Source organism: Lolium rigidum, chromosome 3 (assembly GCF_022539505.1).
Source record: "Lolium rigidum isolate FL_2022 chromosome 3, APGP_CSIRO_Lrig_0.1, whole genome shotgun sequence".
In the NCBI taxonomy this organism is placed as follows: domain Eukaryota; kingdom Viridiplantae; phylum Streptophyta; class Magnoliopsida; order Poales; family Poaceae; genus Lolium; species Lolium rigidum.
Genome location: NC_061510.1, coordinates 85,578,371 through 85,597,608, shown reverse-complemented (window position 1 = coordinate 85,597,608; position 19,238 = coordinate 85,578,371). Strand labels below are relative to the sequence as shown.

The window sequence follows — 19,238 nt, the reverse complement described above, 5'->3', positions numbered from 1 at the left end:
TGGAAGATGTTTCACCTTTTGTTTATATCAATGTAAGATAGAGGTTATATTGGTTAAATGTGTTTCACCAGCTGACCATGGAATTCTTCAAGTGTTCAACTCGTGAAACACAATCAAATAGTGCATGCATAATCGAAACGCCCTCCATTCATTTATAACTAATGTGAAACATGGACGCTAAGCTGAAACAATAAAAGGATCCCCTGGTGAACTTGTGAAACACGATCCAAAATCTCATGCATCATTGAAAAATATTTGTGAAGCAGCGGCTTAATTGTGAAAATGAACCAAGTAGTGCATTTAAATTATTATCTATTTTGTGAAACATAGTCAATAAAACCATTCATTACTGGAACACCGTCGATCCATTTGGAACTAATGTGAAAAATGTCCAACAAACTAAAACACTAGAAGGATTCCATGGTCAGTTTATGAAACACAAGCCTATTGCCCATGCATTATAAAATCACCATCCATCCATTTGAAACAAATGTGAACCATGCCCCGCGAACTAAAACACTAGAATGATACATGATCAACTTATGAAACGGTTGAAGGATTCCATGTTCAACATGTGAAGCACAATAAAATAGCATGTGCATTATTGAAACACCGACCTCCATTCATTTCTAACTAATGTGAAACATGCACGTTGAACTGAAACACTAAAAGGATCTCAGGGCGAGCTTGTGAAACATGATATAATAGTTCATGCATCATTGAAATATTTGTGAAAAGTCAGCTCGAGTATGGAAATGAACCAGGTAGATTATTTAAATGACCATCCATTTTGTGAAACACAATAAAAAATCCCATTCGTTACTGAAACACCATCGATCCATTTGGAACAAATGTGAAAATTGACCAACGAACCGAAGCACTAGAAATATTCATGGCTAACTTGTGAAACGGTTGAAGGATTCTATGTTCAACTTGTGAAACAAAATTAAATAGCCTATGGATTAGTGAAACACCATGCATTCATTTGTAACTAATGTGAAACATGTAGGATGAACTGAAACACTAAAAGGATCCCATTACAAAGTAGATTATTTAAATGGTCATCCATTTTGTGAAACATAGTCAATAAGGCCATTAATAATTGAAACACCATCCATCCATTTGGAACTAATGTCAAACATGTCCAATAAAATGAAACACTAGAAGGATTCCATGGTCAACTTGTGAAACACAAGCCTATTGCACATGAATTATTGAAACAACGTGCATCCATTTGCAACAAATGTGAAAAATTCATGTCGAGCTTAAACACTAGAAGGATGCATGGTGAACTTGTGAAATGGTTAAAGGATTTCGTGTTCAACTTGTGAAATATAATCAAATAACCCATGCATGATTGAAACATCTTCCATTAATTCGTTGCTAACTAATGTGAAACATGGACGTTGAACTGAAACACTAAATGGATCCTATGGTGAACTTGTGAAACACGATCCAATAGCTCATGTGTCATTGAAATATTTGTGAAACATTAGCTTAATTTTAGAAATGAACCGAGTAGATTATTTAAATGGTCATTTATTCTGTGAAACACGGTAAAAAAGTCCATTCATTACTAAAACACCATCGATCCACTTGGAACTAATGTGAAATATGATCGACAAACCGAAACACTAGAAGTATGTATGGTCAACTTGTGAAACATTTGAAGGCTTCCATGTTCAACTCGTGAAACACAATCAAATAGCCCATGCATATTTGAAACACCCTCCATTCATTTTTAACAAATGTGAAACATGGACTGTGAACTGAAACAGTAGAAGAATCCCATGGTGAACTTGTGAAAAACGATCCAAAAGCTCATGCATCATTGCAATATTTCTGAAGAAACAACTTAATTGTGAAAATGAACCAAGTAGATTATATAAATACTCATCTATTTTGTGAAACATAGTCAAAGGCCCATTCATTACTGGAAAACCGTCGATCCATTTGGAACTAATGTGAAACATGTCCAACAAACTAAAACACGTACTAGAAGGATTTCATGGTCAACTTATTAAACACAAGCCTATTGCCCATGCATTATTAAATCACCGTCCAGCCATTTGAAACAAACGTGAACTATGCCTGACGAACTAAAACACTAGAAGGATACATGGTCAACTTGTGAAACGTTTGAAGGATTCCATGTTCAACATGTGAAGCACATTAAAATAGCCAATGCATTACTGAAACACAGGCCTCCATTCATTTTTAACTAATGTGAAAATAGACGTTGAACTGAAACACTAAACGGATCCCATGGTGAGCTTCTGAATCATGATATAATAGTTCATGCATCAATGAAATATTTGTGAAACGTCGGCTTAATTATGGAAATGAACCAAGTAGATTATTTAAATGTTCATACATTTTGTGAAACACAATCAAAAATCCCATTCATTATTACTGAAACACCATCGATCCATTTGGAACTAATGTGAAAATGGACCAATGAATGGAAACACTAGAAGTATTCATGGCTAACTTGTGAAACAGTTGAAGGATTTTATGTCAACCTTGTGAAACACAATTAAATAGCCTATTGATGAAACACCATGCATTCATTTGTAACTAGTGTGAAACATGTAGGATGAACTGAAGCACTAAAAGGATACCATTACCAAGTATATTATTTAAATGGTCATCCATTTTGTGAAACATAGTCAAAAAAGCCATTCATTACTGAAACACCATCCATCCATTTGGAACTAAGGTGAAACATGTCCAACGAAATGAAACACTAGAAGAATTCCATGGTAAACTTGTGAAACACAAGCCTATTGCTCATGACTTATTGAAACACCGTCCATTCATTTGAAACAAATGTGAAACATGCATGTCGAACTTAAACACTAGAAGAATGCCTGGTGAACATGTGAAACGGTTGAAGGATTCCATGTTCAACTTGTGAAACATAATCAACTAACCCATGCATTATTGAAAGATCTTTCATCCATTGTGAACTAATGTGAAACATGGATGTTGAACTGAAACACTAAATGGTCCCGATGGTGAACTTGTGAAACACGGTCCAATAGCTCATGTGTCATTGAAATAATTGTGAAATGTCAGCTTAATTGTAGAAATGAACCAAGTAGATTATTTAAATGGTCATTCATTCTGTGAAACATAGTAAAAAATCTCATTCATTACTGAAACACCATCGATCCATTTGGAACTATTGTGAAATATGACTGACGAACCGAAACACTAGAAGGATGTATGGTCAACTTGTGAAACATTTGAAGGATTCCATGTTCGACTCGTGAATCACAATCAAATAGATCATGCATATTTGAAACACTCTTCATTCATTTGTAACTAATGTGAAACATGCACGGTGAACTGAAACAGTAGAAGGATCCCATGTTGAACTTGTGAAACACGATCTAGAAGCTCATGCATCATTGCAATATTTGTGAAGCAGCGGCTAAATTGTGAAAATGTACCAAGTAGATTATTTAAATGCTCATCTATTTTGTGAAACATAGTCAAAAATCCCATTCATTACTAGAATACCTTCGATCCATTTGGCACTAATGTGAAACATGTCCAACGAACTAAAACACTAGAAGGATTCCATGGCAAACTTATCAAACACAAGCCTATTTCCCATGCACTATTAAATCACAGTCAATCCATTTGAAACAACTATGAACCATACCCGACGAGCTAAAACACTAGAAGGATACATGGTCAACTTGTGAACGGATGAAGGATTCCATGTTCAACATGTGAAGCACAATAAAATAGCCCATGCATTGCTGAAACATCCTCCATTCATTTCTAAGTAATGTGAAACATGGACGTTGAACCAAAACAGTAAAAGGATCCCATGGTGAGCTTGTGAGACACGATATAATAGTTCATGCATCATTGAAATATTTGTGAAACGTCGGCTTAATTGCGGAAATGAAACAAGTAGCTAGATTATTTAAATGGTCTTCCATTTTGTGAAACACAATCAAAAATTCCATTCATTACTAAAACAACGTCGATCCATTTGGAATAAATGTGAAAATTGACTAGACTAGTTAACTGAAACACTATAAGTATTCATGGCTAACTTGTGAAAGGGTTGAAGGATTCTATGTTAAACTTGTGAAACACAATTACATAGTCTATGGATTAATGAAACACCATGCATTCATTTGTAACTAGTGTGAAACATGTAGGATGAACTGAAACACTAAAAGGTTCCCATTACCAAGTAGATTATTTAAATAGTCATCCATTTTGTGAAACATGGTAAAAAAGGCCATTCATTATTAAAACACCTTCCATTGGTTTGAAACTAATGTGAAACATGTCCAACAAAATGAAACACCAGAAAGATTCCATGGTTAACTTGTGAAACACAAACCTATTGCCCATGAATTATTGAAACACCGTCCATCCATTTGAAACAAATGTAAAACATACAAGTCCTAACAAGTGTAGATCTTGAAAGAAATGGATGAGGACCTTGGTAGTTGACTTGCTTTAGTCAACTCACCACATGCCATCAATCATAACGAGACAAGGAAGCAAAGCCTAAAGCGGGAATATAAACGCAGCACATCATACACATCCAACGAAACACTCATTTTGACGCCAAAAGCAACCATCCACTTTCACTTGACATGGAGTTTCTACGGAAACCCTGTGTTCAAACTTGTAAGTGTTGGCATCTGACAAAACCACAGTCATAAGGCTAACCAATGCCATTGACAAACTAGAGTCATAAGGCAAACTAGAGTCATAAGGCATTGAGAACTCTAACCCTAACACTTGCAGTACGGAACTACTATGGCATCCAAAACGGCCAGTTCAATCCAGAGAGCGGCCGTTTTCCTCTAACCAGATGGCTTGAAGCTTTTCCTAGCAAAGTGATCCTTTTTCATTGCCTCAACTGCCTCCCTGCAAAGTGAGCAAAAGTAATTCCATGTTCAATGCCTCACTTAAACTAGTCTGTAAGTATCTCTGAATAAGCACAAAACAAGATCTTGTCCGTCTTCTTCACCCCGTGCATTTATGTTGTCATTCTTTCTTGTTTGGTAAATAAATTTTACAGGTTAAAAATCATAGACACAAGCATTTTATGCAAGTATTATGCATCATAATATAAGATAAGTTACCGTAATGCTTTCTCCATATCGGCATTTCCAGGGTCCAGCTTCAGTCCAGCCATGAAAACATCGCATGCTTCTTTGTACTCCTATTGGTAGAAAAGTAGATTACAAATGGGAGGTGACATATAAGTTCAAAGTGAAAAGGGAAGTGAAATTTAAAGTTATTTGTTTGACCTTCAGAAACATGAGAGCAACTCCTTTCCTGTAGTAGCCTTTTAGCCAACCAGGGTGCAATTCAATGCATGTATTAGCATCAAACAAAGCCTTATGTGCTTCAGTCATTTGCATATGGCAAAAGCTCCTGTTTGAATACAGTGTTGCATCATTAGGGTCCAGCTCGATTGCCTGCATCATAACAGAGAATTAAAAATAGGGAGAACAAGAGTAATATCGAATAATTTTTATATCACAAACAAGAAAAAGTGCATATATCTTGTTGACAATGTATGGGTGACAACAGCCTCATTTACTCAGCTAGCAATAGAACACATGTTCTATGTCTACAGCAATACATACAGGTCCGGTGACGCACCGACTCTTCATGGTAGTTCTACACTGAGACCTGATAACCAGGGTTTCTCAAACCATTCTGGCTTCTTTCTAGAGGGCTGCTGAAGCTGATTTGAATTTTCAGTTGTTACCAGCAGTTGATGGCTGGCGAAGGTTTTCAAACAGTACACAATACATGTCAAACTTGGCTGGACCCTGTAGTACTATCGTGGGACCAACTAGATGATAAAATCCCATGGCTTAGTTTGCCCTTCGTCCACAAAGGACCAACAACTTGGTAAAACCCCAAATGATCCAAAAGTACTAAATTTAACAAAAATGTCTTGTTTATATTATTTTAATGATTTCCACTCCTCAGGCACGGGAGAAGACCCAAATGCCCTCCTTCCTCCTCTCTGACACAAGCTGCCACCGGACCTCAACGTGAGTTGCTCCTAGTGTCGCCCCAGAGGCCCAGAGACAGCAGCAAGTACATCTTGGAGTGGATGTCCTCGATGGCAATCTGTAAGCCTCTGCCACCTGGACGTCAGCATGAGCCTGGAGCGAGACTCCTGAGCACAATGTAGTCGGAGACAGGGAACAAGGCGAGCACTCTTGAGCACAACGCTGTCAGAGACAGGGAACAAGGTGAGCACACCTGAGCAAACAACGCAGTGTCCTGGTGGCACGTATCAGAGGAGGCAGCACAGCCCTGAGCGCAGAGGGAAGAGTGTACCTGGAAGGCTGGAAGTGAAGGAGGTGACTGAAAAGGTCGAGATGGTGGTCAGAGGAGGCACCCGTGAAGAGAAGTTAAGCAACCCCTTGCACTCGGCGCCCAACAAGCTTGCGCCAAGAAATCCGGAAAGGTGGAGAAGCCATAGAGAGAAGAGTAGGGGCAGTTTGAGCTTTTGGTGTCCGTTTTGAGGGCCCACTTAGTGCATAATACTCAAATTATTGGTTAGGGTGTTTTATCAGTGGAAAGTACTATGGTCCCTTGGGGGTATCATCAAATACTTAGTTCCTGGAGGGCAAACTAAGATGAGGCATTTTATCAGATCTCATAATTTAGCACATTATTACCTGAAATCCGAACTCCTCAGAAAAAAAGTGATATCTGTGTTAATCAGTGGATATTCTACAGTCTTAAAATGTAGGAATTATAGCACAACAGAAGCAGAAGCTCGACTTCTGTGATGCAGCAGGAATTTTTTTCTTTAATTGTACCATGAATATGAATCTAGAAAAGAACTTGCTTCCAAATAAACAAATTGTGTTCTTTTTTATCAGGTATTGTCATTTTGCAACAGCAGTTATAGAATGAAGAATCAAAAGATAACGATAGACTAAAGAAACATACTACTTCAACCCATAGAACAGGTTGGTATGATTGAATATGCCTCACACCACCTCTACTATTCCTGACATTACTTCTACTATCAATAAAGCATTAGAGTAGCATTACTAATAAATCATTCTCGCATTACTACTAAGTACTTACCTCGGTGTAGAACATTGACGCTGCACGATAGTCCTTTCTCTTAACAGCTTTCTCACCACATAATTTCAGCTGGGCTTTAGTATTGGTGTCATCTTGCTCATCCTAATTCATGAAAAAAATTAAACCAAGTGAAATTTAGACACGAAATGACCAATATTTACAGAGACAAAAAATAAGTTTTCATGTCAAGAAAGTTTGAAGTAGTTTGACCAGACAGCTTCATGTAAAAATAAAAGATCAAACAAACAACTAAGTTTAGTTTCTGGGCATCGCACCCTGATGTGTAATTAGGTACGAATTATTTTTCAAGAAATTCAAGCTGGTCCCGCTGAAAAAATTCTGGAGCTGATCACTTTGCAATGCGTAATTAGGTATGTAGAATTTTTCTTGATGAAACAAATATCTGTGGGTCGTGGCCTTGTGGGCATTAGGCATTGGATATCTTGATGAAATATAGAATCATCCAAGTACATAGAATTCAATTCATACCCTGGGCTGGCAACACTTTGATTTGGCGTGAGCAAGAATCCCTTCCACGGTCCAGTTTGATATTGCTCGAATTGGAGAAGTTAAAGGAAATAGTAGTTCCACATGCTTTCTTCTTCCACAGCTTGCTGCGATTTGTATTGGCATGGCACCACACTGTCAAGTAACAGAAGGACAAAACATGGGTAACATGATTGAATAAGAGAGGAACTTATTAAATAGGTACTATAAGAAAAACTGTATTCATTACACAAAATGTCTATATAACATGATAAGTATAATACTCCCTCCAGCCCAACTTAATTGGCAGCTCAGGAGTACACTTGTACTGGACATAGTGTATGGTTGTGCCAATTAATTTGGGCCGGAGGGAGTAGCTTAAGTTATACTGGCCATTACATGACCCACCAACTCCGAAATGTCATTTGAGGTACTGTTTCAAGAAGTGTCAGCTTCGCTCAGCCCAAAATCAAGAACATATACATTGAAAACTAATTGGAGCATGTGAGATCTTCATATGAACTTCTAGTTCCTCATATTAAGAGGCTTATGCACTACCAAGCATAAAACTATTTCCTGAAGTTTGATCAATATCTCAAGTGTCAAGTGGCCACAAAGAACAGCCTGGCCATTTGGTGCAAATGTGCAAATAGTCTTGCCCTAATCTATCAGAATATAATCTGAGAGGATTATCGTTCATTTGGTCATGGGACATTAAAAGCAAATGCACCAAGGGAAGGCTGCAATAGAGTCCCATGGTACTGGTTTATGGAAGTGATTCATCCACATACTGACTGGATGGCAAAGGCAGATGTCTATGTTTAGAACAGAAATAGGAAGATGGGGTTTGTACTACTAGACATGTATCCGATCCCATAGATAAACTGATTTAAGAAAATTCTAAGTACTATAAATGCAAGTAGGTAGAAGAATGCAAACCCAAAAATACTCACATGGCTATTTGGGATATTAGGGTCTGCACCAGCCTTTAGCAAGTACTTAATGCAGTCAGTTAAGCCATGGGTAGTTGCCACCACCAGCGGAGTGTCGGGATTAGTAAAATTTATATCAGCACCTGCCTGTGAATATGGATCATACGAAATTAAAAGTCGGCGACACTGCAGTTTTCAACTTTTCATGAAAATGGATTAATCACACAAAGAGAAGTACATATTTTTTTTCTATAAAGGACTACCCTTCAATAAAAATACATGAAGTCACAGTGAACAGTGAACAGACCTCAACAAGAAGCTTCGCACACTTCAGTGAAATGGATTCAGGTAATCCTTCAGAAGTAGCATGTAGAGTTGCAACCAGTGGTGTACCTAAAACTTCTGAAACTTTGTTTGGCTACAAGAAAAGATCAACTTTAGTGGGAAAATATTAACTTAATGTACTACAGAATAAGCCAGGTATTGAATTCTGGGTCAAAAAAGTCAGCAATATAGAGAAAATTATGACATACAGACTTGTTTCCATACTGATGAATCTCCTTAATTTTATTAAGTAGGGAACAATTATAGGCTGACAATTTGCAGTACATTTGTTTAATAAATGGCCAAGTCTCAGGCGCAAATGCCTTTTTTTTCAGTTCAACCATTTATTGCATACTATATTACTATTAGACAAAATAACACTTTGTTACATTGAGTGACAAACCAAATAAGAAACAGCACATGGTACACCAAGAATTTATATCTCTTCATAAAGGTAGGGGGTTCCCTAAAGCTGTAAGACCATTTGGCATATGTATGTATCTGCTATGACATCTACATGGTGGTACAATCACACTGAAAGGAAAAAAGCCTTTGTAATAAAAAGTGGAATTTAATTATTACATCTGCATGATGCTCCAACAAGACTTTGATGACACCGGTCTTCCCATAGGCAGCAGCAATATGTAGTGGTGTCCCATGAAAATAAGCTATATCAACACTAGCTCCTCTAGATAGCAACAGGCTTGCTGCTTCGTCATGCCCTAGATAAAATTCACACAGAAACACAACAAAATGTTACCGTGGAAAAGGAGAAATAACATTTCTCCAACGACAGAACACATTCTTAAAATATATCGATAACTACCATTTTCATGACTTAGCTAGAGGACAAGCGTGCATAAATTATGATGATTATTTGTTGGAACTGTTTAGGACACAGAAATGCTATAGAGAGCACAAAGAGCAAGAACATGATTGTTGTCATTTTGTATAACGAGACACAATGAAAGACATTAATTCATGTAGAAGTGCCACCATCCCCTGGATGATCCCAAGATCCAAACATATGTGAGTGAGTTCCTCTGTTGTCACAGAAGTGCAATATTATGGAGAGCTAGTTAACAGAACTGAATGCCATCTAGGCCGGTTTAAAAGATACTTATATAGTGCGGTTACGCTTGACAGGTTTGGACATCACAAAGACCAACAAGGACTGGTTAATACAGTCAAATCAATATTGTTTTTTCTCTTATGAACTTCTAGCAACATGGAAACCACGCTTTGGTAGATGTACAAGAACTCAAGATCTAAATGGAGCCACAACATGGAAACAAATCAATATTGTATACTGCCCAGTAAACAATGAACCCTTCATCTTTACACTGCAACAAACTAAGAAGTGTAAAGTCTACAGAGAAAAAGCTAAGTATCAGCAGAGAGGATACCAAAAAGAAAAATTGACGAAAGGCAGCGGAGCTGCTTTCAATTCGATTAGATAGGGAAAATGTACGAACAGGAGTAACTCATGTGGTACAAGATCAAAAGCCAAAGAAGGCTAAAGAAAAAAAAAATAGGGAGAAGAAGGATACCAAATTTTGCAGCACAGTGAAGAGGAACTGAGCCTGCGTCATCTTTTTTATTTGGATCAGCCCCATGGTCGAGAAGGTACCTCACAGCATCCATTTTTCCATCCAATGCAGCAGCAGACAAAGCAGTTACACCTACCAACAAAATCAGAAGCAGGGAACATGTGTAGTCACCAACATCTCTCTCTCAACTAAAGGATGGATCTATATTAAAGCTCTAACAGTGTACTCATGCCTCATAAGTCATAAATGTTGAAATTGTTCAAGTTGTAACATTGCAAAATTGAGCTCATCAGAACAGACATTGACTCAATCTTAAGCACACACTTACCAATTTTGCTTCCGGCATTGATGTCAAAGCCGAGCTCCTCCACCATGCACCTGCACACATCCACTCTTCCCAGGCGCGCGGCGGCCTGAAACGGCCCCAGGCCTTGGATCGACACATCGGCAAGCCACGCCTTCTCCTTCGCGTCCTTGCCGCTCGCCAACTCTTCAGCACCACCGCCACAAATCCACAGGTAAGACACAAATACGGCACTATATTACAAAGCGAAACAAGCAGACGCATGCGCAGACCCCCATTCCCGCCCAAACCCTAGCAAACGCGAGGCCGCATCGGAGGGGGCGGGCTACGCGCGCCCGTGCACGGCGAAACCCTTGATAGATGGGTGCGAAGAGCAGATTGCTCACCCCTGAGGCGGCGGAGGTCGCCCTCGGTGGCCGCGTCGAAGAAGGCCGTCTGCGGCGAGTCGTTGCTGGGAAGCCCCCCGTACGGAAGCGCGCGCCGGAGAGCGCTCTCGATGCCGAGCCTCATGTCGAAGCCCGAGCCGTTCATGGTCGCCGGCGATGGTGGTCTGCTGTACTGGGGATGTGGGGCTTCGCCTCCAACCGCCGGCGCCTCGAGAGTCGAGCTGCCACTGGGTTTGGGGTTTACTTTTTTTTTAGAAGATGGGTTTGGGGTTTACGGGAGCGGAAGAAACGCCGCTGAATGCTTGTTGTTTGGATCACGGTTTATAAGACAATCTTTAGCCCATCCCATAAACTAGGGTACCCAAAAAGCACGGCTCAGATAAGAAACACAGACTGCATAATTTAATTTTGATTCTTCGCAGAATATTTTACGATATAGATAGTTCATCAAACTAAAACTAATTGGAACTGATAAGCAGAGATAATTAAACCTAAAATTTAGATATTTCACAAATTAAAGTTCACAAAATGATGCGGCGGTGGAGATGATGTCATGATTCAGTTTGCGGAGCATCACCGGTGATGTCATCACTTTCACAACCACTTGTTGGAGTACTCAAGGCGTGCTCGTCGTTGCCAAAAGAGGCGGCACGTCTTGAATGAGGTCTCTCCCATGCGCGCATTGAGCTACCACGCTAACCGGCGCCTCCGCTTGACGAGCTACGAGATCCAACCATACTAGTGTCTAGTGTGCTCTCAATTGCTCGCTAGAGGCGCCGGGAGTACGAGCAATTTTGCAGCATTGGAGGTGAGGTGGCATAATGGAGCTTTGTTACCTGATACCTCCCCTCTGGCCTGGGTACCTGGGTATATAGGGCATCGGCGGTTAGGCTTTTAGTCTAATAATGATATACGAGGTTGGGTGGCTCATTTCCCCCCTCTCCTTTCTCCTTGAGAGTCATCTCTCTCATCCCCGCTCCTCTCCCCTTCTCCTCCGGCGACCTCTCCAGCGTGAGTGGGTAGGGGAGGGGAGGCCGGCCTCCTCGTGTAGATAGAGTTGGTGATAGGTGTAGCTTTAGGCGTATTACTGCTGTGAAGGATGGTGTTATTCCCTGGAGGTTTCCCTCGTCGGTGCCATCGCGTGGTGCTGGGAGGTCGACGAATCTCTGCTCGCCGTTGAGTCACCTATAATAATACTCCTATTGTGGGTTGTCTTAGTTCTTGGGTAATGTTTATTCTAAATACTAGTCTGAATATCAGTTAGCTAAGGACCCTTTCCTAAGTTTTTGGGGAATGTTTATTCTAAATACTAGTCTGAATATCAGTTAGCTAAGGAAACTGAAAAATCGGTAAGGAAATAATTTAGTGTCTAAAACCTTAAACGTGTTGTGCACGTGGGTGATTAAGCATCAAATCCCCTACGCAAGCCATTACGATTCCCAATCAACCTGGAGCTGGAGGCGACCAACGCAACGCAGAGCAAAGGGAAAGGGAAAACCCCGGATAAAGGAAACGAACAAAAGTACGATTCCCTTCCCCGTTCCCGTCACGTCTCTCCCCAAACGCACCGCCTCCGTCTCCCTCTCCTTCTCGTCTTCTCCCATCGCGCGTGCGTGCGATTCCCCTTCCCTACCACCACACCAGAAGCCGCAGTCCACCGCAAGTCACCTCCGCCCGCGAAACCCTCGCCCAGTCGCCCGCCTCCCGCAACCCGGCCTCCATCGGGCGCGCGCGCGCGCCGCCGATCGCCGGTGCCCATCCATCAGGTCGGTCCTGGACTCCGCCCCTACCCCCTCTTCCTTCTCCGCGCGTAATCTGTTTTTTTTTTCTTCGCGATTTTCCGATGTAACCGAGCTCTGGCAAACCACTTGGTGTAGGTTCGGGTGTCTCGTATTAGTCGGAACAATACCCTAGTTAATTGTGATGATCATGTGTTCACATGGGGATTTTGCTATGAGCTAGCTCAAACGTGTTGTTTAGCTGCCGGCCTTGAGGTCCAGACCCCTGGATTGCTTCGCCTGGTGATAGCTAGAAGATTTGGAGGCAGATAGTTTCCGTGTGATTGCGTTTCGGCCTTGTGGCAGCGATTGATTACCCAGATTGAAGTATTTTAAGCCTTCATTAGTTTCGGTGCACATGTTTGCTGCTGGTCGTCATTGAGGCTTAACATTGCGAAATTCCATCTGTTCATAACTGCTTGTTACTTGAATGGTCACCCTGTTTGCAATGTTTTTCCAACCTAAATGTCCTGTTACCACCTGTTGAGAACTTGACCTTGGATTAGCCCAAGTGGTGGTGATGGGGATCATTAGTTAATTTCCAAGCATTAACTAATGATTGGAAAAATGCCAGTATTAAATTCTTCTTGGTTTTGCTTATAGGTGATTTCCTGTGGCATGGCAAGGATACCAATCGGCCATTGCTTCTCTGTTCATGAATGATGTCCTTCCCTCCGAAGGACACTAACACACGCACAGTATTCAAGTGGCCCTGGAGAAGAGAATCGCCATTATCAGCGCAGCTTCTCATTGACATTCCGCCCGAAATAGAGCTGTCGGACTACCAAAGGTTGCCAGGTTCCATCAGTGACAGCCCATCCAGACTTCTCCATGGCGAAAGCGTCAAGGAAGAGCCGATCCCCGACCTGGATATCTTCTTCGAAAGGCTTTACGAATACTTCTGCGCGAAAGGACTAAGGTGCATCGTTACCAAATGGATAATCGAGATACTTAATGTGCTGTTTATGGTGTGCTGCATCGGGTTCTTCTTCTTGTATGTCGATTGGAACGCCCTCGGCCACTTGAAATGCGGTGTCGAGGCGCTCGAGTCTGGGGAAAAGCCATGTGATCTGATGGAAGCTATCAAGCGTAATCCGCTAGTGCCCTTCACCTTTCCCAAAATGATCACTGTTGGATCAATGGTTATATTGGCAACGTATGGACTTATCAACTTCCTCAAGTTCTTTGTGCAACTGAGAAGTACACTGAATGCGCGTGACTTCTACTATAACAGGTAATGTTTCAGATTAAAGCATACGTCTGTGTTTTACCTCACAGCAGTTAATAACTTTTCCCTTGTTCCTTCTTTCTGTTTGTGTAGTCTTAGGGTTACAGATCTCGAGATTCAAACAATATCATGGCCCAAAATAATCGAGAAGGTTGTGCTGCTACAGAGGTCTAAAAAACTTTGTGTTGTTAGGGATCTCTCGGAGCATGATATTATCATGAGAATAATGAGGAAAGAAAATTACTTGATAGGGATGGTGAATAAGGGCATTATCTCATTTCCAATTCGGCCTTGGCTACCTGGTGCTGGTCCAACTGTCAAATCTCACGTGCATGATAGGAGAAACTATGTGATACTTCCAAAAGCACTAGAATGGACCTTAAATTGGTGCATCTTCCAGTATATGTTTGACAGGTAAGGCAGTCGGTACCTCAGTATTTTGAAGCTATAACTAGTGTTTAGTAATTGATTCATGTGGACTAGTATTTAACTATTTCAATACTAATTAGCCGTCTACAATTTTTTTCGCTATCGGATGATCAAGCTATTTATTTTCTTTTCTACACTATATCCCTACTTTCGGTAGGAAGTCAAGCAGGGCAAACACACCCTAAAGCAGTCCATATAAGCTCTTAAGCCACTGCCTTATTAAGCACTCTAATGCACAGGGGGGGCACAAATAAGGCAGCTGTACAGTTGATGCCAGTCATGATATTTGCCTTATCTTTTAATCCTATTAAACCCATGTGGTCAAAGATACATGACACCACATGTTCAGTAAAATAGTTAGTTACATGCTGCTAAATGATTATTAGCTGATGCAGAACATGCCCAAGCTCTTCTACTTTACTACTACTCCCTCCGATCCATAATAAGTGTCCTGGTTTTAGTTCTTTTTTAGTCAAATTTGAACTAAACCACGACACTTACTATGGATCGGAGGGAGTAACAATTTTCTAGATAACTAGTTACAAAAACATGGTTTATTTAGTTAGCTTAAATAGTCACTTCACATAGTGGAAACAATTTATAATGGATCCGATTTCTGCACATTGGTTCAAATATTATCCAACAGCTCATGCGACAGTATCCTATGCTCAGGATTCAGGATCCTTGGTGTATTCCTCTATCCCCTAGGACATGGATCAGATCAGAAGGATTGTATTGAGGGGATACAAGGACATACCAAGTAATCAGGATGTATAGGGTATTATGATATGTTGCCTTAGATGTTAGCACCTACAGGCTACAGATTCACCTGTACAGATATTTCTCTAACTTTGAAATTTTACATGATCCAGTTGTAGCAAGAACTCAACACATTGCTTTGGGATTGTTCCATTGACTTTTTTGGTTAACTAAGTTTTCTCTTTGGGTCAACTTTAGTTCCTTATGCAGTTATACTGAATACTCGTATCCTTTGCTTTTGCAGTAATTTCTGTGTTCGAAAAGATTTTCTAACAAGCCCAGCTGTGTTGAAAAAACGACTTGTCTTTGTTGGCATTGCAATGCTGGTTCTGTCGCCCTGCCTTGTAATTTTCCCATTGGTGTACCTCATTCTGAGGCATGCTGAAGAACTTTATAATCACCCCAGTACAGCATCATCCAGAAGATGGTCAAACTTATCAAGGTGGATTTTTAGGGAGTATAATGAGGTAGTTTCTTATGCCATTATTATTTGTCATTACTACTACTAGTGACTGGTCTAAATGAAACGTTGGACCTCTTTTGCATTCCATGTTTCACAGTTTATCAGGCTAACAGTCCTCATATTAGCTATGGCTGCAAGCTACTTGTGTCTGTTGAGGCATTTTATATGCAATTTTTCTTAGCTGTCCCTAAAACTCAACTGTTTACACAATTTCAGGTAGATCATTTCTTCAGACATAGGATGAACAATAGTGCCGTGCATTCGTTGAACTACCTGAAGCAATTTCCAACTCCACTCATTTCTATCATAGCAAAATTTGTATCTTTTGTTTCTGGTGGTTTGGCTGGTGCTCTTATAATCATGGGATTTCTGGGAGAATCCATTCTCGAGGGTCATGTAAGCTCTTTATTTGCACTATTTTATTTTCTGTCACTTGCAGTTATTTCACCTTCTAAATATTCACATCCATAATTTTTGAAGATTTTCGGAAGGAACCTATTCTGGTATACTATTGTTTTTGGAACAATAGCTGCTATAAGTCGAAAAGTAGTGGCTGACGAACTTCAAGTAATTGACCCAGAAGGGGCCATGTGCCTTGTTGTCCAGCAAACACATTACATGCCAAAGAGATGGCGTGGGAAAGAAAGCAGTGAACTGGTTCGGAGAGAATTTGAGACGCTATTTCAGGTACATGTGCTCTGGTGCTTCTTTGATTTAGTATTTAAGAGGAAGAGTAGGCTGTATTGTTGTACATATACCTCTATTTAAATAATTAAGTTAGGTATACAAGTATTAGGTATGCTGTGTCATTTGGCTTTAGAATTTCACGGCCATTCATTTTGTTGGAATCCATCACCAGTTTTTGTGATTACCCAAGTCACTGCATTATTAAAAAATGTTGCTTATGCGTTATAACACATAGTCTTTTATGCGGCATTTGACAATTAAATTAATAGGTGAATATAGAAGTTATTTTCATCTTTTTCAGTTAAAGTGATATATCTGAAAAGATTGAGGTTGGTTTTGGCGTTTAGATTTACAGGACTCCCCCTCGATCTTAATATCTGCCACCTGCATAATATTTTGACCGATGTTTGAGATCAAGGATATATTTGTATCGGCTATGTGGTTTACCTTCTCTATTATAGTTGTGAGCCTTGTTAAATTGTGTATGCAGTATACCGTGGTAATGCTAGTAGAAGAGATGGCCTCCATTTTCATCACTCCTTACCTGCTCATTTTTGAGTTACCAAAGGTAATGTTCTGAACTACCTCAATAAATGCGTTCTTCTAAAGTTTCGTGACAGTTACAGATTCTTATTTACAGCGTGTTGATGACATTCTGCGCTTCATCTCAGACTTCACAATTTATGTAGATGGAGTGGGAGATGTATGCAGGTCTGCTGAAGCTTCTTCAGATTTATGTTTTTACCATCTATCTTTGCTAGTCTGCAAGAGTTAACATCATTGATTTGCTGTGTTTCAATAGTTTAAGCGTGTTTGACTTCAGAAGACATGGTAATAGAAACTATGGTTCCCCATTTGATGCACCTAAAAGCCTAAGGAGCTCCCAAGGGAAAATGGAGAAATCATTCTTAAGGTAACAACTATACTTCCAAATAATTCTAACTAGGTTGGTGTACTTAAGTATTAGTAATGTTCTGTGAGTTTGTCTTTTCTTCTGGGGTTAACATATTTAGCTTCTTGCTCATTGTTAATATATCGTTTTATTAACTACCTGTCTAAATTGTGCAAACAAAAATTTACTAGGGAAATTTAATGCAAAATGTTTCCTATAAAGTTGAAACAACACGTATTTCAACGCTTAATTGAGGTAAGGCATAGTATATAGCAGAAAGTGATTTTCTCCTAAGATATGACGTAAGTTGATCATTGGCACTGTCACGTTGTCCTTCTCTTCCAGTGATCACTCACTCTATGGATGTAGTGAGACGATGCAGAAGTATAGCACCTATCCTATGACATAAGTATTGCAAGTATCATCTGCTTCTTCTTTTTTAATCTAGTCCGCTGTTCTGATCCTATGACATAAGTATTGCAAGTATCATCCACTTTTTTTTTAATCTAGTCCACTGTTCTCATCCTGTGACATAAGTATTGCAAGTATCATCCACTTTTTTATCTAGTCCACTGTTGACACTGTACATTTCCAATTATGTAGCGACATTGAAGCCTAATTGTATTACATGATTGTTTGCAGCTTTCAGAGTGTTTATCCTTCATTGGTGGCAAACGTGCATGGCAAACAGTTCTTACAGAACCTACAAAAGTTCAAGGAAAGGCAAATACGCCAACAGGCTATTGCACAGTATCAGGCAATGGAAGCATCAGGCTTTGTGGATAGCACAGGTCAAAGGGACGATATCTTCCGTCAGCTGCTCCCAAGTATAATCCGTAATCACGCCGATGCCATCCCACCTGCTGCTTATAACTTTGGCCCATTAGGGTTGCTTGACACGGATCAAAGAACTCATCCGTATATTCTGGATTGGTATTACATGTGCCATTCACCACACACGGATAGGACAGAAGCTTCTCTCCATTTCGACGAAGAGTCCCCTGAATTTTTTCCGAATACGAGTCCACCAGGAAGGGAAACGTCTGAAATTGAAGAAGCTGAAAACAATTACTCTGAGTTGTACCCAAGAGCTGAAAGCCATATGGGAGCATCAACATCAAGCACCTTGTTTCGGCACGGTCCTACGAAACACCCTGGTAAAGAAGACAGTTCAGCGGGCAACTGGTGGGGGCAGGCCCCTGCCTATCCTCATGATCCGCAGCAGGATAGTTTCGTCGAGCCTCCGGAATTTGAAAACCATAATATGGCTGCGCTGGGCAGTTTCCTCGAGCCTCCGGAGTTTGGAAATCGTAACATGGCGCGCGGCAGCCGTTCCAGCCATCACAGCGGCGACATATCAGAGGGAAGCGAGGGAGATCTGGAGCAGGGTGATAACAGAAGCACCAGCAGCAGCAGCAGTTGGAGAAATCCTCAGACGCTTGCGAGGACGAGGTATATGGACGACTCCCACATGGAGGAGGATGGGCTGGACCTTCATTTTGCTGACAAGGATGAAGACCGGCGACCTGGCGGAGCTAATGCTTATGACCGCGCGCCAGCCGGGCTTCCTGTACGAATAATACCTCGCAGCAGTGACCCCCTCCCTGTAGACTGGCAGAAGTAGGTGTGCTTGGTTTGTGTTGCTGTCGTACGTAATTGGCTGTGTGAACCACGCCTCCACTTCATATAAGCTGGCAAATGGCCACAAATTCTTTTGTACATACGGTCTGCAGATCAGTTACCATTGTATATACCCTTGCCGAGCCCCCTTTTACGGGCTGGGGAAGAACCATTCTTTCGTAGCACGAAGTGCGCCTGTTATTTACCTCTTCTCGGTTTTCCTGTGCCACCCAAAATCAATCGATCTTTAGTGTGTTTGGTACGTATAAGCATTATTATTATTCGGCTGTATACAA

At 40.6% G+C, this 19,238-nt stretch overlaps 2 protein-coding genes across 3 annotated transcripts; one reads left to right on the top strand and one right to left on the bottom strand.

The window, feature by feature from the left end:
* Positions 1-4,642: 4,642 nt before the first annotated feature.
* Positions 4,643-11,231, bottom strand: LOC124701893 (ankyrin-3-like). Its single transcript, XM_047233991.1, has 11 exons — positions 11,087-11,231; positions 10,725-10,886; positions 10,397-10,528; positions 9,429-9,568; positions 8,830-8,940; positions 8,544-8,669; positions 7,594-7,746; positions 7,105-7,206; positions 5,292-5,462; positions 5,124-5,203; positions 4,643-4,905 (listed from the first exon to the last, which is right to left on the bottom strand). The coding sequence occupies exons 1-11, from the start codon at positions 11,229-11,231 to the stop codon at positions 4,842-4,844; spliced, it is 1,386 nt and encodes a 461-aa protein (XP_047089947.1). The 3' UTR covers positions 4,643-4,841.
* LOC124701891 (autophagy-related protein 9-like) lies at positions 10,669-19,205 on the top strand. Of its 2 annotated transcripts, none has more exons than XM_047233989.1 (10): positions 10,669-10,914; positions 13,468-14,098; positions 14,186-14,506; positions 15,525-15,747; positions 15,960-16,139; positions 16,224-16,430; positions 16,921-16,998; positions 17,071-17,141; positions 17,233-17,343; positions 17,965-19,205. In XM_047233989.1, the coding sequence occupies exons 2-10, from the start codon at positions 13,524-13,526 to the stop codon at positions 18,944-18,946; spliced, it is 2,748 nt and encodes a 915-aa protein (XP_047089945.1). In that variant the 5' UTR covers positions 10,669-10,914; positions 13,468-13,523; the 3' UTR covers positions 18,947-19,205. The 2 variants fall into 2 exon arrangements, with proteins under 2 accessions (XP_047089945.1, XP_047089946.1); XM_047233990.1 differs by lacking the exon at positions 10,669-10,914 and adding an exon at positions 12,798-12,852.
* The last annotated feature ends 33 nt before the right edge of the window (positions 19,206-19,238 follow it).